At 39.6% G+C, this 23,852-nt stretch overlaps 1 protein-coding gene across 1 annotated transcript in view; it reads left to right on the top strand.

Annotated features, from left to right (window-relative positions):
* wit (wishful thinking) overlaps positions 1-23,852 on the top strand; it is a 238,947-nt gene that overhangs the window by 200,956 nt on the left and 14,139 nt on the right. Inside the window, exons 5-9 of the mRNA XM_071592057.1 lie at positions 15,806-15,970; positions 17,261-17,509; positions 18,523-18,678; positions 21,519-21,701; positions 22,492-22,661. Of these exons, the coding sequence (XP_071448158.1) occupies positions 15,806-15,970; positions 17,261-17,509; positions 18,523-18,678; positions 21,519-21,701; positions 22,492-22,661 (923 nt within the window). The remainder of the gene's footprint in view (positions 1-15,805; positions 15,971-17,260; positions 17,510-18,522; positions 18,679-21,518; positions 21,702-22,491; positions 22,662-23,852) is intronic.

Genomic DNA, 23,852 nt, shown 5'->3' with positions numbered 1-23,852 from the left:
TCCTGAGTACTGATCTGCATAAGCCACCATGTGATGTAGTAAAAATTATTTCCCTAGGCAACATTTCAGTTCAACAACGAATAGATGAAATGGCTGAAAATCTGGAATGTATATTTTGCAGCATCCTGAGAACAACAGAATTAGCATTAGTTGGTCAAGTCAACTTTGTCAGGCAATGAATCTGTGTTCTGGCTTGCTGGAAGATCTGTTACTCGAAAAATCACAAAGCTTGGGTGGAGCTGCAGGTGCACAGAGTGCCTTGCCCGAGAATCGAACCCGGGAAAGCACTGCTATACACCATTTTCCTTAATGCCCTTGTTAGGTTAATTCGTGACTTTTGATATGCGTATCCATGGTACACAGAGACGAAATATAACGGCATAATCAACAAGAGTGAAAATGTAGATCGCACAAATATTTTTGTTCGAATAAATAATATGTTTTCTCAGAATACTAGCATACTGCTCTAAGAATGCCACGTAGATCCTGACGGAAAGTTTATTTGCCAAGAGAAGAATCCATCCGGTTATGAATGATTGTGACTAACCATTAAATATAACAGGAGAAAATGCCAGATTTTCCTATTACGGGAAACAGCAATATGTGTCAAAGAAATTATTTTTCTAGGAATTCTTACAATTGAGCTGCCGACGCAGTTAGTACCTGAAAGTTTTCAACCTTTCAGTCCGTTTTCGCGAAGGAAATACTCAGAAAACTGCAATGAAATGAGTTTAACAGCTAAAAATGATACTTCATGCTTCACGCTCGTATACGAGGGCTTCCAAGAAAACAAAAACTATTTGTTTCACGCGGCAAACAGAAATAATCTATCCCATTAAAAATAACTATAATAAAAAATCAGTCTCAAAAAGGCGCACAGGTTTATTGTATCTAGTATGAACTGTTTAATTTTAAAACAGATGCGGCGAGGGTGATGGATACGCACATGGTTTGGATAAAAAGTAATGGAAACATTTTTGCTGACGTGACTGCGCGTTGCAGCGCGCTCGCACCGCGCAGACCCGGTGGTGGGGCATGTGACCTCCAACACGTGCCAAGCGCCAATCGCCTGCAAAATTTCTTTCAGGCTAGATCATGCGTTTAGTGGACCGATGTCAAGGGACTCGGCGCAAGAGCAAAATGAAAAGGGGTACGCTATCAATTTTGGGTTGACCTGGGGTAATCGGGAACAGAGACATTGGGTATGATTCGCCAAGCTTTTAGGGATGAAAACATTTTATGGGTTTATGAAAAAAATAAATGTCCAAACAATAATATTGCACAGACCATTTCGGTGTTTCCAATGCAGTAATTGCTCTTTTTCCAAAAATTATGACGACGCACTTTTTTGAGTTAAATTCTAATTTCCAAGTGTCGCACCGTTGTATAGCTTTAAAATCATCTGACAAAGCTACTCTGTCTTCAGGATCACGGTAAACCACTGCATCATCAGCAAGTAAACGTATCTTACTAGTGACTACGGAGTCAACGTCGTTGACGTAAAGCAGGAATGAAAGAGGTCCGATGACACTTCCCCGTGGAACACCTGGAGTCACTTTACTGCATTTGGGATAACTCCCTCTTTCACTACTCTTTGAACCCGACCATTCAAAAAGTCTTTAATCTCTCTTTAGTTTCCAAAAGGGGTACTCTGAAATGCGGTATTAGTTTTAGAGATAAAAAATTAAAACGATGCCATAAATAGTCAAACATTTTTTCCTCCATGGTTAGTTCCCATGAATGCCCGACTGTGGCTCATTAAACGTAAAGAAACTTGGCAGCCTGGCCTTCCCACCACGGAGGAGAGTCGTTCCGATTCGTGACCCATAAAACATGGCGAGGGGACGGCGGTAGACAATGGAAGAGGGGGGGCGCCCCGAATCCGCGAGGGGAAAGCGTCCCCGCGTGCACTCGGTCCGCGTCGATGGGTGGATGGATATCCACCTCGCGCATCCGCGGCGCTCGCTCTCTCTCCTCCGCCCCGCCCCCGCTTCCGCCTCGGCCACCGCCTCCACCCCGGCAACATCTCCGGCGAGGGACAGGGCGGCGTCTGAAAATCGTCAGATTCACTGCACGTTGCATGCGTTCCCACCGCACAGCTACGGATGTGGGGGCGACTCTCCGCCGGAGTCGGCGGAGGGCGGGGCGGGCGGTAGGGAGAGAGAAGAAAGGGAGTCTGGGATACTCCAGCCGTCGCCGTCGCCTGGGGCGTCGCGGGGCTGACGGGTGATGAGGGGAGGGGGGGGCGGAGGGGCGTGTGGGAACCGTGAATGGTTTCCCCCGCCGCCGCCGCTTTCGCCTTCCCTCCCGCTTCCCGGTCAAGCTCTTCCCTCCCGCTTCCCTCCCTCCTCCAGCGCCTTCCCCCCCTCATCGATTCCCCAGAAGCGGCGGGAAGATCTGCGACGCCAGGCCCATCCCCCTTCGGCAGCGCGCCGTCTCCTCCTCCTCTCGTGTGTCCTCCTCCCCCTCGCCCCCTCCTCTCTCGCCGGGACGGAAGTCTAATTAACGCATTCTCCTCGGTGGGTGGAGTGGGTGGGGATGGCGAACGCGTCCCTCCCTTCATTCCCTCAAATGTTTTATTATGTGTCGGAGCTCTTATTTTTCCAACCAACTCTCGCCAGTGCATATTTGTGTTTTGATTTCCCTTAATTTGTCCATTTTTGTTAAAAATCTGAGTTGAGTGGCTGATGGACTGAATTAGTTGTCTGGGGATGTGGGGGATTTTGGCGGTAGTACCTACCTGGAGACCGCGGGTCCGACTCCCACACGAGGGATGTTTTCTGCTTTTCGGATCGAGCCCAGAGTGGAGAATGCAGTGCACACTACGCACACATTTTGAAACGCGCGAAACGAGCATGTAGTTTAGCAGTCGAAAAAGTGCAGTGGTTGCCTGAAGGAATCAATCGAAGAAATCAGTCGTAATATCAAAGGCACATGACTGTTAATTGATATTGCCAAAGGTAGATGCAGAAGGAGGCGAGTAAATGCCACACTGTCAAACCATTTTTGGAATTTAAGGGTGACCTCGAGTATGGACAACCGGGAAAGCTCTGGGAAATTTGCTCTTCTGTTAAACTCCACGAATGTCCTGGGCGATCAGTGTCTGACACATTTTACGGATGAATGTTCCCCACCTGTCATTTTATGATGTTTGAGAGATGCTATAAATTCGCATCGAGGTATCTTTATCTTATACTTCGCAGCCCTTGCTCTATTTGGCCCTACATTTAGAGACATTTTGAGCCCATGGCCCTAGCTTAATGTGAAAATAAGGGACTAAACAATTTGTTCTCTGAATATTTTTGTCTGGTTTTGTAAGAGTTCTAATGCTATGCTTATTTTTACCATGTTACGTGTATATTTGTGTTTTTTGTTGTGTAGAGAAAGTTTCTCTCTTTTTTCCTCAGCCTTCTGGTTGTCAAAAAGTGTCGAGTACATTTTCATTAGCTAAGTAGTAAATTTCAGTATTCCTGTTGATCAATGAAACTGGTGGGTACCTAATGCGAGGAATGGTACTGACCTCGGCTCACTACACGATTGTGTTAAGATGTGTCCTTTTAGTGGTGCAAAACGTATATTCAGAATATTGGTTTCACTATCCAATAAACCCATGTTTCTCTAAAGGAGAAAGGCTCCACAAACTCACAATAACACAATTTCTAATCAGCATGTTGTACTTTCTGGGTATTCTTCGCGTATTCATGCACGCTTCGGGCAAACATCAGGCTATCGTGTTAGACGCCCGATGCCATAATGAGGTAACCAACCATTCTTTGTCATTTATGACCTGCAATTACTAATACCAATTTTCCAAAACCCAACAGAAACTTGTTTGGGGATGTTGGATGCCCTGGGAAATGGAAAATATCACCTGGAAAACCTGAAATATTCGGGGAATTCCTGACAGTTTAAAATGGGATACCATATCATTCTTTCCTAAAAAAATTTTTCCCTTACGAAATTCCATTCATTAATTTATTAATTTTAACTCATTAATATAGCGAAATACTATAGGCATCGCTTTTCAATGTGAAACAGTTATACCATGTGTAACGCATACAATCCTTTTTGCATATAGTTTTTATGCTTAACGCTACACTTACCAAATTTCCGTTCAAGTCGTAAATTTTTGCCCATCTTCAGGATTAGGACTTAAATCAAGCACGAAAGCACGCACACACTGACACCGTCTGTGACAGACGGATGGATCTGGAAATGTCAAAATTACCGTTCTGCTATTTTACTCGAGCGTACCAAATATCAAACGAATTCCTCCCTCTTCTATTCTTTGGAATGCACATGAATCGGGACCGGTAGAGGTGAAACGCGGGACAGTCACTAAAGTGAAACCCCACCCCACCCCGCGCCTAAAGCCGTAAAGCATATTTATCCTAAAGACAAGAGTAACGTTAGGGTGCGCCTCCTGTTCCGGGACCATTTGGCTCTGCTGGCCCTTATCCTTTGTCTGGACCTTTACATGAATATTTAATTTTCAAAGAGCTTGATCTGGCATGGGCAACGGCTATAAATTTTAAATCTAAAATTCTAAATTTCGCCCCGCGTCGGAGGCGGTTGCTTCTTCCACCCTTCCCCACCCCATCCTTGGTCGCCGCATCTCCCCCCCCCCTCCTGATCCTCCACCTGCTCTCCGTCTTAGTTTTGCGCACGTCCCTTATATACACAGAGGGCGAAATTTAATGAGTAGCGCGCAAAAAGAGATTTTAAATTGATTTTCATTCCTTAAAAAATTAATCCAAGCCTTAAGAAGTTATATTCTCCTGACGGGTGGAGTGCACGAAAGTAATTGGTGACTAATTAATGACGCTGTTAGGGGGATTAAGTTGGATTTTTTATTTACCTAGGCGCTCGTATTCGTTTTTCTTCGCCTTTTGTTCTCTACCTTTTTTACCTTTTGCACCGGAAAGATCCCATTTTTTACTCGTAGTATCCGTCCTTTTGTTGGCGCATTTGCTCCGAAGTGATTTTCGAAACAAGGGTTCGGTGTCTTAAAGGTATTAGTCGAAGTTATTACGACTAACCTGTTGGAATCCTTTCGGTGTGTAATCCCGTCGAGTGATCTGTTCTATTTAATTGGTTTCTAAAGCATTTCAAAGAGTTCTCTGAGCGTTTTGAGAGATTATTGAACAATTTATGTCGTAATATTTCTCCAACGATTTGAGGGAGTAATTGTGGCCCAAAACGCCCTTAGCTGGTCCAATGGATAAAATCCCCCAAACACATGATGTCTCAAGCAAGCGTTCGGATATATGCTTACTTTATATTTTAGAACTTCCAGAGAATGGATCGAGGAAATTTCTGTCGTCATATGGATTGGTTTCAAAGCGTAAGAACCTTTTTGATACATTCATTCATTGGTTCCAAATCTTCGTTTTACACTATCATCCTTTTATTTTCGGAATAAGTGCCCCAACACCATACGGTTTTTTTATACTATTCCCGACAATTAGGAATTTTCTCTTTAAAAATTCCAAATCGGATGGAATTTGTATGACCGAAAATAACCATTTTGAATGCCTCGCATAACCGCCCAATAATTGTAAGTAGCGGTGACGATTCCTCACGGGGGCAGCGTATCCCACGTATTTTTTTGCTAAATGAAAAGGCACTCTTTGCCTTTACCGTGCCGCCTTTCCAACTCCCTCAGTCTCCGCACTGTCGGTGCCGTATCGGCATCCGTACACCCTCCCCCCTTTCTCGCTCGGCGTCCCACGCAGTGGACTAGAGCGGCCCGTGGGCGGCTCGTTGCACGGCGGCTTCCGCGCTCCCCACTCGCACACCCCCGACGAACTCGGCTCTCGAGGGTCTGGTGTGGGCGGGGTCGCTCGTTCCCATTGCGGAAGTCTCTGAAAGGGGTGGTTTTGACCTCGCCTCCACGCGTCGTCAATTGTCGATGCAAATGCCCTGGAGACGCTTCGCCCACGCCGCCTACGGACTGAAACAATCCGCAGGGCCCCACAAATGAGGAAACGAGCGGTAGCCGGGACTATCTGTACAGCCATGAGGCAAATGATGCTTTCTTTGAAAAAAAAGCCAAAATTACATCGCAGCTTTACTGTGTGTCATTTAAGAATACTCGTAATTTCTCAGCAAATCGTTGCGAACGATAGTTTGCTCCTTTCTCATAGCTTTTCAAAAAATGAGCACCTAAAGGTGCTGATTTTTGAAAAGTGATGCTAAATCCAAACATGCGTTTCCATAACGACAACTGGTTCTCTTATCCCCAAGGTTGGTTGACCTTTTGTGGCTCATAGATTTCTGACTGCTACTCGGTGTCTTGTAGCAAAATCGTTATTACTTCGTGCCCTATAATTCCTTTTACACTGTATTATGTTTTTAATACATGCGAATTGGATTTTTCCTTATATATGACGAAGCTACGAGGGCCATTTAGTCTGAAAGCTTTAAGCTATATGATACATTAGAGGTCGTCTTTCACAATCGAGTAGAGAAATCGGCATGCTATTGATTACGAATATCAGTATGCCAACTCGTTTATTTCTTAATTTGAATGAGGACCAGTGCTCTTGGAGTGATTTTCAATGCCCTCGAAACAAGTACACAGGTCGAAAATTGAACAAGTATACTAAATATTAGCTAACCATTAAGCGTTGCATCGTCATTTGTGACTATTATTTAACTGATTGGCTGATATTATTAATAAGTAATTCTTGGGATCTTGTGGGTTTGTGGTGAAATTGATCTTAAGGAAGAACTAACAGTTAGCTAATTAAGTTTGGAAACTTGTCGATTCTTGAAAGACCAATGCGGGGAACTGTATAATTTTTGTGGGAGCTTCAATTGAACGATTGTTTTGGTTTAGCGTATTTTAATTGAGAAGCCAACTCTTCTTGAAAAAGAGTACGACTATGTATTTGAACTATCAGTGTGTCGTGCTAGATCTTTTGTGGATTACCCATAGCAAATGATTCGAGGAAAGTGTTTGCGGTGTGATTCCACAGTGAAGTGAGGCAGTCCACCATGATGTTATTCTATCTTTTATCGCAATTGTATCACTAAATACGTCTGAACATCCGCATTGGCTACAAAGGTAGAGAACCGTTTTGACTTTTCCCCTTAGTATAAAAAAGTATTTTGCTGTCATAAAAAACTCAAATTCGTTATTTTCAACCTAAATTTGCGTTTCGAGGTCTCTCGGACACGTTTGGGCTATTCCTGATAATGCTGCCTGTAAATGCGTTTGTGTTGGCGTCTATAAGCCTGGGTCTATGGGAATTGAATTTTGTGGATGCGATCTCTCAATAAGCAATAATGGGAGCGATGCCAAAATTAAATTTAACGTAATAAAGAAAAGATGGTAACAATATTCCACTAGATAAGTTAAATAGTGCCACCGGATTTCGATATATTATATCATTTTCAGGTAACGAAATGAATTCAAATTTGAATGAATTTTGTTACCTAAAGATGACGTAGTGCATAGAAACCCGGTCGTACCATCAAACTCATCTAGTGGAAAATTGTTACTATATTTTCTTTACTTTGTTCGAATGCCACCACATCACGGCTGAAACTACTCAATTTGTAAATTTAACGTTGAGTAAGGGTAAAAGATCTGATTGATTTGAGGGAAAAGGTACTCACCGTAAGTAACACAGCATAATAAAAATATTAACTTGAAGTTCGAACGACAGATTTCTTCCAAAATAAAGTTGCAAATCATATGTTCACATTTGTAACTTGGCAAATTATTTTATTTCCCTGCTTTTCTAGCTGCTGAATATTTACCCGCTTTCAATAGAAAGAGCGACATCGTAGCATCGTAGTGAGTTGGGGTTTTTAGCTCATGCCCAGAGGACTCTTGAATCGAGTCTAGGTGATGCCTCTGGACTGGACTCAGGCTGAACAACTATCACGAAATTCAAGTAGCATGATGTTCAGAATAGATCGTGATTGCAATATAGACAATATCCATGTAGACAAAATGATCGTTGCATTTAGAAAGTGGGCGTAGATCATCCAAGACTGAACATGAAAGAACGCAATCTACAACTTTGAGAGGAAATATAAGGACGGAAATTTCTATATTTTATTCCCAAGTATCACAAAGCAAAAGAAAACATGTGGAAGGAAGTGCGAAGTCAATTATTCACTGGAGAGAGGTGATATTAATGACTTAGTAATCCGTCATTATGGTAGTATTTATAAGTGTAGAGCTTTAGGGTAACAGAATTGTTGAATTATATTATGCTTGTTTTCATAAAGGTGATGCCATTTCTTACGGCAAATTTTAACTCATAATTTATTGTGTATTTACATTAGTTTGTGAAATGCAGTCGACTCCTCTGATCCGTTCTCGTTTTACCCACCCTCTTTCTCTCTCTAGTCATATAGTATTTTTATGATAATTGTGGCCAATCGATTATGCTTGGGGTTCAAGTTATCGTAGAAGATCTAGAGTTTTCAGAAGTGGATGTCCACGATGGGCTTTAGAAAATGACAATCCTGAAAATAATAAATGTTATTGCGGAACAGTAATGCTCCCTGCCACATGTTACTAGTCGTAGCAACAAATTGCATGTCCTGCCTTTCCTTCGAGCTCAAGCGTAAAATATAGTACGTTTAGTCACATGGAATAGAAATGTTTTTATCATAACATTTTTCTTCCCTTGTAAAAAAATGACTATCATGAACATCATAAAATTTTAAATCCAATAAATTACATAATCGTTGGAATTCTGCCCATCAAAGGTATGTGTAGACAAGCCTCAGCAACTATGACATATCGTGTCGATTTCACCTCTTGTTTACTCCGTATTAGTTTCTTTTTCAGTCGTCATACTTCTGCCAGCCTTTACGTCGTCCAAAAAGCATATTCCCTTTATGCTACCCAACTTTTTTCCCTCTCTCATGACCTCCCAATAGCTCTCGATATCTATTCTTTACGAATGTCGTTTTTATTTAACTTGGTGTGTTCTTCTAATCCCCGACTATGTTTTAAATATTAATTTTTACTATTCCTGCTACTCGAATCTGAGCCTAACTTACTCTCTGAATTCTTCTTCATACCCCTATCTTAAAATCTTATAGTCCACGCTCATCCTCTGACCTCAAAGGCCTAGTATCGGAACCACACAGAACACTATATGGTTCTGTCTTTTCAATATTTTCAATATATTTACTTAGCGTATCTGCCATCAGTTGTCTCATCTTATAACTTCTCATAACTTCTTTCGCCATTGAGTTTCTTCCCTTTACGTATCTTAATTTATTACCTTAACATGATATTTATGTGCTTTCTGACTAGGCAATGATTCGTTTTTCTCGGCCATGGATCCGGTCCCCCATTTGCCAAATGAGTCTACTGTAGGGATTGAAGAATAGAGGTAATAACGTCAGATTTCTGAATCAATTACTCTCGCCGTTAGATTTTTTCGTTGATTGTGTATTATCAGATGGTTAATCAATTTTCAATGAGGAAATGAAATTGCTAAATTATGTCATTGCACTCTCTCTGTAGCCCGATGAGCACTGTGCTTAACGCGACCGCTTCAATGAGCTAAGCCGACGCGAGCGGCTTCTAATCGCCCCCGTGGGCACGGACGCCGTCTCGTTAAATGCATTATACAGATGTGAATTGGCTTTACAGTTCCCCATTACTTTCATCATTAGAGGACCTTAGCAACAAAGTCATGTGTTGCCACAATCGTGTTTCTTCGATATGGTTTCGCAATGAGTGAATGGCGAAAAACCATTGTTAAGCGCTGGGAAATAATTAATTTTGGTGTAACACTATTTTTTATGAGCATTTTCGTTTTCTGTGAGTTTTTCCGATGCCTATTGGAACGTCATTAATTTCGCTGATTTATATTCGAGGATTTATTTTAAACAGGAATATTCTTTAGCCTTTAAAAAGAGAATATCTTATGTATACATGAATAAGCCTCGGGGATGAGCAGAATTAAATTACAGACGATTTATGTGTTGCTACGTTGTACTGTCTGGTTTTCCACCGCTCTTATCGTGTCGCCTGACGTATGATAGCCTTATCTGCTGAGCGGTTCATCGACTTAGGCTGGCCGTGTGAGTCGCTGCGCAAGATAGACATGAGCTGTTAAAATCTAATGGCTGTACATTTTTATATCTTAGCGTTAAAAGACAAGATTAGAGTTGCCAAAATAGAATAAAATTTCGCGTTAGTGTAATTTTGTTTTGGATGTGGGCTCACCTATCTCACTAATAGAAAATGTGTTTTACCAACTCCCTTAAAGTCTTCGCTTCATTGTAACTAAATTTTATAGGAAAACTTTTAATTGAGATTAAACAGAAGGTATTTTATGTTGTTTATTATGAACTCTAGAGGAAATTTTAAGGTATATTTAGTTCACCCGGCTTTGAGATGAATGGCCAAGAAAATGCTCCTCTTATGCTCGTGCCTTTTGACTTCGTCCATAAAAGCTGAATGCGCCTGCAAATGGAGTTTGAACGACACCACTTTTACTTTTAGTTCCCATTGAACGGCTTCCGAAGCATAGATTATCGTAGTTTTCAGGTAAAGAATAAAGTTTAAAAAAAAAAGTCTGCGAGTGCATTTGCGGAACTTGGAGGTTTCCGAGATAAAAATTCAAAAAGTCTGGCGAGTAGCTTTTCCGTGCGCACATTATTGAGAATGGGAAGTGAAGCAAATTGTGGTTACAAGTCAGCCGTTTAAGCAGTCACATGCATGACGAAAGTATAAATGACTCGACAGATGTCTATTCTAATTCCAAACGAAAATTTAATGAAATTCGTTTCCCTGATCTTCGAGTTGCTCATCTAGGCAACAATGTAGCAAGCACAAAATAAGTTACGGTGCTGCAACGAAATTTGGACTCGTCCGAAAGAGTTCAAGGAAAGAAGTCACTCTCGGTAAATGCGGTTGACGCTCCTGTCAAACCACGCCCCCGTTCGCTAAGCTAACTCGTGCGTCCTGTAACGCCTGGTCCCTCGAATGAGCACTTCGAACTGCCTGTAATATGATATTATCTATCGCAGGAGGAGAGGGCCCGTCTGATAATACTCGCGGTAATATACCTTTACCACAGCAGTTCTTAAGGCTAAATTTAAAAAAATTTAATGTAACCATGAGCGGTAACTTTGGTAACATTCAGAACACTACTTCATTTTGTGTAATGTCTTATTGTAATCGCCCAATGTTTGTAATCGTAGTTATTGAATAGAATAAGATTCGTTTGTGCCTTTAATTATATTTGATGGGATGTATAATCGCCGTATGGTATGAAAGATTACTTATTGTAATTTGTTTGTATGAGTAAGGGGTTTCCAAACTGTTTACGATAGATGTTAATTCAGGACTTGTGAAGAGTTTAATGCCATTCATTTTACGATGCTGTTGGATTTTCTCTTTATCACTTTTGTTGGAGAACACGTTTAATACTCTAAGTACATTCCTTCGGGGTAGGCAAAGTCAAAAAGAGACAAATAAGTTACGTTTTTCAGGAAACGTACTCTCTTTCACTATTTTCTTACGAACTACCCAGTCCTTATGTCCTAATTTAACCGCAGTCATGTTCGTACGCTTTTGTAACTTGAAAGTGGTGGTAATTGTCGCAAATGTACGTAGTTCATACCGGTAATTTACCCCAGATGAAAATTTGTCCAGAGTCGAGGAGGGGAGAAGTACGTGGGGGAAGGCTCACTATCCCGAGAAGCGGGAGCCCTTTCCCGCCATGATGAATGTACCATCGCGTCGGGATCGGTTTTACAAGAGCGTCCGCTCCAAGGAGCGCGTATTATGAACCCGTGCTGTGAGAAGCAATCTCTCTCACCCAGCGGGCGGAGATGTTCGTGGCGCGTGAGTGAGATCGTCGATGGTGTTAGTGTGTGTTTGAGTGCGCGCGCGCGGGAGATGGTCCGTGGTGCGTCGTTTTATTTGGCTGACTCCGACACGCGCCTTCCCCTCCCGCGGGGAAGGGGTTTTCCTGCGCGGCGGGCAGGGCTGTTGAGTAATGCGAGGGCCAGGAGGGGAGGGGGACCGTCTGGTAGGTGTCTCCGCGACCGGCCCCCTCCAAACACCATCTCCCCACTGCGCTATGTATCTCGCCTCCCGCCTTCCCCCACCCCCTTTGCGTCCCCCCCATCTCTCTCTCTCTGCCCCCTCTTACCTTTCCCGCCCCTCGTTCCCCCTCGCCGCTGCCATCTACCGTCTCGTTCTCTCATCACCCGTCTCACACTTTTCGGCCTCCTTATCAAGCGCGCGGCGTTGGTAGGACAACGACACGCGTAAAACCGGTATCGTTGCGACAAGGGGCGAATGGAGTGGTGCTTTTCCAGGAGACGCTGAGTGCCTAATCTGAGGATCGTTGATGTCATCGGATATCAGATAGCAAACTGTCACACAATGAACAAAATCGTTTGGACGAAATAAAAGGGGGATATCTTGTGGGTCTGGTCAAAGTAAATATTGGCTGTGCTATTGCTATTAACAGTTGTCTCTTGTTCAAGGCGGTTTTTTTTAATAACCCAGGGACTAACAATAAGCACTGCTACACTTTCAAGCCTAGTATTACAGGATGCACATTCTCATAACTTCCTTACGTATGCCCTACAAACAATCTTCCTGCTTCTTTGAATTTCTCTCAACGACGTTTTCTCTTCCTGTACCATGCCTAAATATTCATCATTTCCGTTCCTTTTTGTTAATTTCATTTTTTTCTTTTCATCTCCATTCCTACAACTTGTTGTGCTAGCTAGCCAAAGTATCCTATTGCTTCGGGTAGTATTTGAGGTGCAGTGAAAGAATTAAAAAACTTTGGGGCAAAATAAACCCTAACTGTCATAAAACGAAAATTATTCAAACAGTGATAACTTAATGCAATATAACACCAAATATTGTAATTTTTAATGGTTTTTATATCATTCCTGTGTCTGAGAGATTCAAGGACTATTCTCAAAATTACCTATTTCCTAAGTGTTGACCTAGTCTTTATATCATTATGGCTGTCATTGCAATAGTTTCCATGAAGAACTATGGTTCACTGCTCTTAAAATATAATTTTAACTTTGTCATAAGAAGGAACTCATAGCTGAAATGTAATTTATGAGGGGATCGGGATGGTGCGGTGGCTAACATACTGGCTTCTGACCCAGAAGGCCTGAGTTTGAATCTTGGAGATGACAGATATTATGCAGTGGTACCTTGATCCCTACTTGAGCTGCTTTGTGGAGAGCACTTTGAGTGAGTGCTCTGTCCAATGGATGGGACGTTTAGCTGCAAACCCCTTGGCACCTTTTTGATAAGAGTAGGCTAATGCCAATGCTGGGTTTCTCTCTACAATTCCTCCTTCCCCATCCATCCCCTCCTTTCCCATCCATCCCTAATGGTGCAAATTACCTCAGCTGTCGCTCGCCTCCACCAAACTACTACTACTGCAATTTATGAAGACCTACTGGTAGCAAAAAAGGTGTACAAAATTGCATAAAATTTTGTTTTTCGCTAAGTTATACGACCCAACAACCATGGTGAAATCCATTAATTTTTAAACTTGAAACCCATTTACGAATTCATACTCCTCAAAGCCCTTGTCACTCTCTTTTTGCCCCTCCAGAGGTGAAATTATCTAAATGGCTAGGCAAAGACACATTGGATAAAGAATGAATCTTAATACTTAAATCTTAATTTTATTTACACCTAAGAGATTAAAATTCATGTTGAAAATGCTAGCTTTTATGGTTATTGGCTTTAAATTCCTATGCTGTTTTTTTCTTATTGTGTATTTAAATAGTTGTGGCTGAGTTTTTATTAGTAACTGATAGTTATGCATGTCCCAATCGAATAAGCTTTATTTATATGGTAATATCCCAGGGCAGTTCAAAGGCTAGTTTAATAGGCGAGGGTTTTTCTCACTGAACAGTAATAATTAGCCCAATGATGTGTGGCATCTAGATGAGGGTAGGAGGCAGTATATAAACTTGAGACATTGAAAGGGATGCTACACAGTCATAAATATATAGAGTTAGCAATGCAAAATTTATTTTTCCACTGTTCTTTATTTTGCCACTACTAGTTTCAACGCTTAGGCATCAGAACTTCCACAAAGTTGAGCCAGAAATGATTGAATAATGCAAAATATCATTTAATGATTTTTTTTGTAAATAAAATAAGTAACTTGCTCTGAGTGAAGCATCTGAAATTGGCATATTTAGGAAAACACTTGGTAGTAGATACTCAATTTATTTTCCTAGTTTATTCATACTTACGTAACTACACAGCTACAAAGGAGAGAGGAGTGGTTTGTGAACTTCTCTATTATTCAATACATATACCTTATAAGGGAGTCTTTTAGTGACTTTGATCTGAATAATCAATGTGTAAACAGATAGGCAGTTACCCCTGACTACTCTAATCTCATAGCTTGTGTGCAGTAGCAATTCCACCTATTAAAAATGAAGTTAATTGTCTCTCTTTAGGTCTTTTAGTGCCATTCATAAGATCTTCCTACTGTGGGTTTTTTATTCTATGCAATGCTTAGTTTCAGTTTAAGTTCTCAGCAACCATTCTTGCCATCTGCTTTCCAGGGAAGCTTTTCAATCTGTGATGATCCTCATTTCTGTCAAACACTTTTAAAAAATACTGCATGTACTTTAGCAATTATTTAGGAGTTCTTTGAGTTTAAATGGTTTAACTGTATTCTTTGGAAGAGAAATTGAAAATTTTTGCAAAGCTTTAAAACTATGTGGAGAAATTCTCAGATTTTTGTGAAATTGGGCATTAAATTTATTTGGAAGTATATTATAAGGGAAATTATCATGTGAATACAAATAGCCATGAAGGAGATCAAAACCCAATTTTTTGACTAAGTGAATATTATTATATGGCTGCCAATTTGTGTCCTCAAAATTGAGGTGAATGAAAATGAACTTCCTAAAACCTGCCGAAGCATTTTTAAGGGCTGGAAATTTTGAATCAATTATTTACAAAAATGTAATTGGAAATTTACCGTTTAGGTCTTGAAAGTGTAGAAATTTTTTGTCACCTCAGTGGCCACCCTGTTAAAGTGGTGCTGAGGACCCTCCTATTTATATTGTGAAACTGTCTGGCGAAGTCTAGAGACTATAGCATTGTCTGATATCATTTTAATAATAATTGTTTTAAGACCTTGAAAGAAGTTGTTAAATTCCCTGTATTATCCAAAATACCATCTGCCTCATTTACTTTAAATAACCAAGGCTCTCTCTAGAAATTGAATGCAGTCAATTCCATTATTTCAGGTTATGAATGTCCATATTTGTCATTATGTCCAATAAAACTACCTTGCTCCTTTTGCAGCTTGAGGAATTAAGTTTATTTTTGTTAAATTTGATATTGCCTTGAGATGAGCTACTATAATTGTAACTATTACGATGGCGGTGGGAGTTCAGTGCATTCAATTGGAAGAGAAGCCACCATTTGGTTTTACACTTATTCCAAATTCAGAATTGTGATAGCACATTATTACTTTTAAAATTGTGAACCAGTAAAAATATCAATTTGCTAATTACATTGATTAGTACATTTTTGCTTAGCCTATGCATATGAAATGCAATAATGGGGTCTGTTTGCTTTTTAATTAAGATGAGAGCTACTTTTCCGAGAGATAAAATGGTCAGGGATGATTTTTCTTGTTGCCTCATGTTGCCTTGCCTGTTCATTAACTTTGTTGAAAATGTGTGTCATAGTTACTCAATAAATATTTAAATGTTACCATTTCCATTCTTGCTTGTGTTGTATTATGTTTCATGTACATAAAATGAAGAGGTTGTAAATGTGGTCTTTCTTTCATTGCAGGCTGCTGGGAAGCATCAGGGAAGCACAACTGTGATAGGCCAACTTGTGTGGCATATGGCAAGCCCATGAAAGCATTTAACCACAGTTATTTCTGTTGTTGCAGAGGTAACCTTTGCAATCTGAATATGACAGATGAGTCCCTACCGGCTAATGTGGCCCCACCTGGTATGTTTTTTAATTTTCTGAATGCCTTGATTTCTTATTTATTGACATATTATTTTATCTTGTTATTTTGCTATGGGAAAATATACAATTGACTATGTATTGTTGAGTTAATAATTAACTTAGGGATGTTCTGGTAAGATATGCAAGGCAAAAATAGTGGTAGCTGAAACCATAGTCTTTAGTGGTTTTCATTTAAGAATTGAGAATATTTCTAACCCTAAATTATATGAGCTCCAGATGCAACCATTTTTATTGTATTGACTTATATTTCCAATTTAGCTTATTGTCATTTATTGGCCAGTTTGAATGATTTATTCATAAACCACTAAAACTAAAGCCAAGACTTGCCACTAACTTACTACAATTTATTGACAAGAGGTAGGGATATTTGGCCACTGCAAATATCACAGTCATATCAATTTCATATCATTTGGCGTAATTTTATATGGTCCATAATACTAATGTTCAAAGTTATAAAAACCTATTAATTCAAAAGTATTATTATATCCATAGTCTAAATGCTAACCTATTGATTGCTATTTTTTTGCACTATTTTTATAGTGTTTCAAAATAGTTTATTTTGTGACTTATTTTTTCAAAATAGTTTATTTAGTCTCATGGGAAAATAAATATAATAATAATTATTATTATTTTATAATATTGTAATCCTTTCACTCTTCTCATATAAAGCAAAAGAGTCAGCAGAAAAACACTGTTGGAGTATTACTGTTTGAAAGAAATCATTTTCAAATGCTTATTTTGCAATAATTTTCTTGGTTATTTCCCTATGCATCAGTGTCTTCTCTAAGAAATATTTGGCTTATATTGTATTCACGTGGGTTGCGGTAGTCCAGTGGGTAGAGCTTTGGACTGCTGACCGGAGGGTCCGGGGTTCCATTCCCGGGCAAGGCACTCTGGGCACCTGCAGCTCCACCCAAGCTAAAGTGATTTTTCGGGTACCAGGTCTTCCTGGGAAACCATAACCAGCACAGGGAAAGGAACTGGTCCCTGTGTGAATTTTCACACGCTGTATAGGGCTTAATACGGGGTGATCTCTACCATCACCTACTAAACCGATCTTCGGGTTGATTACTGTGTTTATGGTTGTTTTTATTGTATTCATCTGTGAACTTCGGCTTTTAATGAAGACTTGGCACAATTAGTAGAACTGCTTCCTAGAAAACTGAAGTCTTTAGCAGAGGAATAGTTGTCAAATGATACCACCTCAAATGAATTATTGAAGGGAAATACATATTTTGCCTAATGATAGTGTAACCTTTCCTTTTACAGCTACCGAGTTCCTGGAACAGAGTTTAAATGAGGAACAAACAATAGTTATAGCTGTGGCAATAGTGTTTGTGGTTTCCTTGGCGTTTGGTATTTCATTAATTCTATGTAAACTGTGGAAGGGCTCACAAAAATCATCACCAGATAATTCTTCCACTACTTCAACTACATCTGGGGGCCAAGGTCACAATCATAATCATCGGTTGCTCTCTTCAAATGCTCTTGAAAGCTTGAAGCTGATAGAAATAGTTGGTAAGTAAGAGTATAAGAATATAAATATCTTATTCCTCTTTTTCCTTCTTTATGTCAGCATTTGATATTTTCTGTCTGGGGAAAACTATGGTTCCCATTACCTTAGCCAATTTAAGTGAGTAAACCAAAACCCTGGACTGTTTGTTATACATTGTATTGATTGATTAATGAAAGGGAAATAAAGTCAAATTTGCATCAAATTTCTAGCAAATGGCAGTAATAAGTATGTTTCAGTCTTACTTATAGTAGTAATCATTTTGTTGCTTAAATTTTTCTAGGCTCGTAATTCTTGGTTATTAAGTATCAAACTTTATGATGTAGGAATAGTATATGGGAGAGTTTTTTGAAGGTCAGTAACTAAGTCCCTAAGTGTACTTTGTATGGCTAGTGAAATGGAACAACTTTAACACAAAGCATAGCTTTATCCCAATTAACATGTCTAATTGGTTATTTGGCAATAATTAATTTCATTTCTCTAGCTCCCATGGTTATTTTATGCCATGCAAAAATTGATCAGCTTTAAAAAAACATCCATGACTCAAAGCTATGGCTTCCATGACTAAGACCAAAGTAAAACTTATCAGCATAAAGTGCCTAAGTTAGTAATACTCTCTAGACAACCTTATTCAGATCATCAAATAATCAAATATCAGTCAGGATTAGCTCATGAATCTTTACTGATAGAAATATTTTAAGGCATCTAAATTGCTGATGACGTTTTTTTCGTATAGAAACTCGAGGAAAGTTAATGGTAGTGAATAAATTTATGGCCATAGTTTGTGAGGTGAAAAATTTATTGAAGAATCTGTTTTTCTCTCAAATATTCCAAAATAAGATCAGTAAAACTGGGGAAGTGATTTCATCCCACTAAAATTGTGGTTTAAATTCATATATTTTATTGTATTAGTGTTTTTATGATTTATAATTGTGGCCACTCTTTGGGTCATATTCTTTACTTGTTCCACTTTCTCTGTATTATTCTTCATGCAATTGGTGAAATTATCTTTCTGCAGGCCAAGGACGTTATGGCTGTGTTTGGAGGGGTACTTTACAGGAGCAAGTGGTGGCCGTGAAAGTGTTCCCTTGTCATCACCGCCATTATTTTTGCAATGAAAGGGATATATACTGCCTGCCTTTCATGGATAATCCTGCCCTCCTGTCTTACTTTGGTAGGTTTTTCTCTTCTTAACAATAATTGCATGCAACTGAGGCTCACTACAGTGAACAGAAGAACTATTTAAGTATGTCTGTGTAACAAACTTATTATCATTCGTTCAGTCATACCATCTAACTAAAGAGCATTCCACTGACCCTGCCCCCAACTTAATGCTCTTCTTTTCCTTTTTGATATTCACTCCATCTCCTCCACCCCCTCCTTCAACCCTTCCCTCATGCTCATGCTACAATCCTGCCCCCAACCTCCCTTAGTTAGGGACATAACATGTACCTTTTGTGCCTGTTAGCATATATGGTTCTTCTACAGCATAATGAAATGGCACCATCAGAATGTACATTATTGGAAAACTTACGTTTTTTTTGTCAGTGTGGGTATCTATTGTTTCCACCAAAGTCAAACCTTATGTCATTACATGCGTATGCAGAATTCTTGAATGCAAAACTCTTTTCATTTCCACATCTCTTTTTAATTGTTTGAATACTAACGTGCTCACATCCATGCACTAATTTAGTACTCCATTGCCATTAAATCATGGATTTGTATAATTGGTCAACCAATCATTGCACCCATTGAAATCTATCTAGTAGAAATAGGAGCTGAAATAATTTTGACACAATGGTTTGTGAGGCATTAGCTTTCAAATATGAAAAAGTGCTCTTTCAATAGACAATAAAGTAATAATAGAAGATGAAATTCTCTTAATGTTTTTGTTAGCCAGGAGAGAAAAGTATGTGGAGGACTACGGGATATGAGATCAATCCCACAACTTATTCTTCTCTGTTGAATTATGATCCCCATTAATTGTCCAAAATATTAATGTTTGGGAATATTTTGATGGCTCATTGCCATAGGGGTAACTTAACTCAGAAAATGACCAAAAACCAGGTGTGGAGATGAAGAAATGAGCACTCCCACTACAGTGGTTTCAGAATAAGTTCATTCATTCTCTATAACTTGCCCTGCATGTCTAAGGTTTCTTATGGATGGCAGCAGGTGCTGGGGTGTGGCCCAGGCAGTGGTATTGGCTGGTGGTGGGTAGACTTAGGTTGGTGGTTGATGGTGAATTGCCAACGGTGAGACAGAGTACAAAAACAAGAGATCAAATCTTCCACTCAAACTCCTTTTGCTAACATATCTGGTTGCATTATTTTCTGGTGCTTGATGGCGACAGAATGTTCCATATGGGGTGTCTGCGATTGGAAGTATTGAACGATCATGATGCCCATCCCTAGGTGTGGCTTGCGTGAGGTTTTGGGAGTGGCCACGAAGGCCAACTCATTTAGGGTTTGAAAACGATGCATAATTAGATGCTGGCACCTTATTATTCACTCTTGATTTTAATCCGACATGATTTAGTTGTTGGACCTTTAGGCCTGTTGAGTGTTTTAACTTACTGACATAATGTATTCCCTTCTAAATAAGCCCTGTGGAGTATTTGAATGTGAGCCCCCCATAAAAAGTAGAAGTATGTTGGTTCAAATATGTTTCAATTATGAAGGGAACTGGAATAATGCTTTCATCCACATTTAAATAGCTACATGTTTTGTATAAGAAGTATCGGTAAAAGTTTCGGAAAAAAGATGTATTTTAGATATTGCTGCAATGCCTCAAAATTTATCAAAGTACATCCCTTGAGCATCGACACACTTTTTCACGACTCAAAGGCTCCCTGGTAGGTGGATCCCGGAAGGTCCTTAAGGGTATGCGTGCAAGCTTCTGTGGCAGCACTTAGGATCCTAAGATGGTGTGCTTGGAGGAAGGATTTCACTTTTAGGAATCGGAAATGGTCTCCTGGTGCCAAGTCAGGACTGCAAGGGGGTTAAGGAATCGTCACAATGCCGTTGCAGAAGGTCTTCGCAAGCAGGGACTTGACTCTGCTCTCAGTCGTGCATCAAGACCTTCGGGACGAGTTTAGTGCAGATCTTTCGGATCGCTCAATTTTTAGTGATAATGGTGTGCACTGTAATCTCATCAATGCCAATACAATCTCTGATCATGCACACACTTAACCAACAGACTGAATTCAGCACTTCACCCACACATCAGGAAAATATTGTCACTAGTACTTCTTATGCATACCATGTTTATGAATCCTTTGGGTGTTGAACATTTATGAAGCCAAAATTGGAATCCCTTTAGATGTGCTCTGGGCTTTTTTCCTCTAAAACATTATTTTGGCTTCATTGTTCTCAAAAACATTGGCCTCATTGTTTAGATAATAGGTAAATCAAAGGAATGGTTATTTCATAGAGTTGATTTGTTCAGTATTTTTATAAAATATGCATACAAATTACTTTTAAAAGTCATACTTCATTCAAATTCTGTAGCGCAACCCAATATCCTTTGCTATTCAAGTTGTTAACACTGCCAATGAATGTTTAGCTCCTGCTGCCCCATTTCAAATTTTTGCTACCATAAAAGCAAATAAGACTATTTCAACATAACAGTTTCAGGCTTAACTTTCTGGAATTTCTTCATAATGAGGGTAGAAAAAGAAACTTTGCACAGCCACATAAAGATTTAATTCTTCACACGACCATGCTTTCTTTTTCTACCCTCAAGTGCAAAGTTTTTTTCTACTCTCAAGACTATTACAACTCCTGTGACTATTTGGAAATATATTATCTATTTCATGACTTCCATTTTGGTCAAAATTTCAATTTTTTCAGTAAATATAACACAAGAGTAACTCGAATGCTTAAGTGTGACAGAAAAGTGAAAATTAAATGCTTGTACTTTTTATATTTAATCTTTTTATTTTATAAAACTTGAGTTTTCCCTCACACTATTTTCAATTACCTATCTTAAGTTTTCTATTTCCCTCTCCTGCAGGATCAGATGAGTGTGTTGGTAGTGATGGTTGTGTAGAACATCTCCTGGTGCTCTCTTATACTCCCTTGGGCTGCTTACAAGATTACCTGAGGGGCAATACGTTGGATTGGCGCACTTTCTGCAGAATGTCATTGTCTATAGCACATGGCCTTGCTCACTTGCACACAGACATACACAAAGGTGGTAAGTATAATTGGATTATAAATGCTAAGCATATATATATTGTCAGAAAAGGTTATCCCTGACTAATAAGATAAGTATTTCATTTTGACTTAATTAATAAAAAGAACAAGAATAGAGGGAAAATTGAGTGGTCAATAGTAGAACATGCCTTTCAATTGCCTGATTAAATATGTAAAATTCAAAATCCTGTAACTGTTGTTTGTTTAACAAACTGGCCCTCTTGTTTCATCATTTTATTTTCCTCTAATAAGCTACTTATGAAATTGGTGAAATTTCATTTCTATAATCAGAAAATTAATTGGTGTATAAAAAGGAAAATAACGGGGATCGAGATGGTGCAGGGGCTAACGTACTGGCTTCCCACCCAGAGGGCCCGGGTTCAAATCCCGGTGGTGTTGAATATTTTTCAGAGGTATCTCGATCCCTACTTGAGGTGCTCGAGGTGTGGAGGGCACTTTGAGTGAGTACGCCGTCCGTCGGATGGGACGTTAAGATGCAGACCCCTTGGCGCCTTTCGTTAAGAGTAGGCTAATGCCGACGCCAGATTTCTCTCCACCCTTCATCCTTTCCTGTCCATCCCTATTGGAACAAATGACCTCAGCTGTCGGTCGCCTCCCCTAAATACTACTAGTACTACTACTAAAAGGAAAGTAGCTGATAAGAAAAGTGACATTAATGGCATAATTGTCATAACATTTTATCATAATACATATTTGAAGAGTGGGCTCATTGATTGATAATTCTAATATTGATTGATTGATAATAATTGATGTGTTTCTTTCACTTTTAGACAAAGCCAAACCCTGTGTTAGTCATCGAGATCTTAATTCAAGGAACATACTTGTGAAGTCTGACCTGTCATGCTGTTTAAGTGATTTTGGCTTTGCCATGAAAATATCAGGTTCAAAGTATTATTACAATGGAGAAGAGCAGCACACAAGCACCAAAAGTATCAATGATGTAAGCTAATTTGTAATTTTCTCCTTTCTTAATTTGTTCATAAAATGTAACATTGTCAATCATCCAAGTGTGCCATGTACGTAGTCAGCCTGTGTGCCCCTAAGGCATCCTAAATTCAATTTGTAAGATATGATGACTGTGTAATAGAGGGTGATAACAAATCTTATTAATTGTAAGATACAAAAGGCTACATTATATTTATGAAAACAGAATTGTGGAAAAGTACCTGCATATCTGCCATTATCAAACTTGGTATGCTAAAAATACAATTAGTGTATGTGATGATCTTTTAAAAATTTTGTATTGTAAAGATTTTACTATAATCTCTAGTTCAAGCAATCATAACTAAGAGTCTTAATTTGAACGTCTACATTAAATGGGAAATTTTACCTTACAAGTGGGTAAGTTTAAACTACGAGGGTCATCCGGAAAGTAGTACCCGTTCGTGCCGCATGAAGTGCTGACGACGCGAGTAGCCGCTGGACGAGGTCAGATAGCTTCAGTGGCTTGTCTGCCTTCTCTGAGCCAAGTTGCGTGACGCTAGCATTGCCTGTGTTGTTTCTGTGATTGTTTACAATGTTTAAAAAAATTGAGAACGCCGCCAGTTGTGAAGTGAGGGCAGTGATTAAATTCCTCAATGCAAGAAACGTTCGCCCATGTGATATTCATCGCCAATTAAAGGAGGTGTATGGAGACAATGTAATGGACGAGTCGTCTGTTCGGCGGTGGTGTCGCAACTTCAACATGGGGAGGGGGAACACACACGACGATGAGCGTTCGGAGAGACCGTCTGTCATTACAGACCAACTGGTGAGCTCAGTTGACGAATTCGTGAGGAACGATCGGCGCGTCACAATTGATGACATCTGTGAGCATTTTCCCAATGTTTCTCGAACAATTGTTCATGAAATTGTTAAACACCATCTGCATTATGCAAAAATTTGTGCAAGATGGGTCCCTCGCGTATCTCAATGAGCTGGCGGCGAAGGACTATGCAGCAGGAATACAGAAACTTGTCACACGTTATGACAAATGCCTTAATTTGCTTGGAGATTATGTTGAGAAGTAGTTTAAAGTATCCTCTTTCAAATAAAATTTTTTATGTTTGTTAATATTTACTTTTGTGTCTTTATTTCACGAACGGGTACTACTTTCCGGATGACCCTCGTATTTTAAGGAATAGTGGAAAAT

The sequence above is a fragment of the Hetaerina americana genome, unplaced genomic scaffold (assembly GCF_022747635.1).
Source record: "Hetaerina americana unplaced genomic scaffold, ioHetAmer1.1.p SCAF_1, whole genome shotgun sequence".
NCBI classification, from domain to species: Eukaryota; Metazoa; Arthropoda; class Insecta; order Odonata; family Calopterygidae; genus Hetaerina; species Hetaerina americana.
This window is presented reverse-complemented; position numbering and strand designations above follow the sequence as displayed.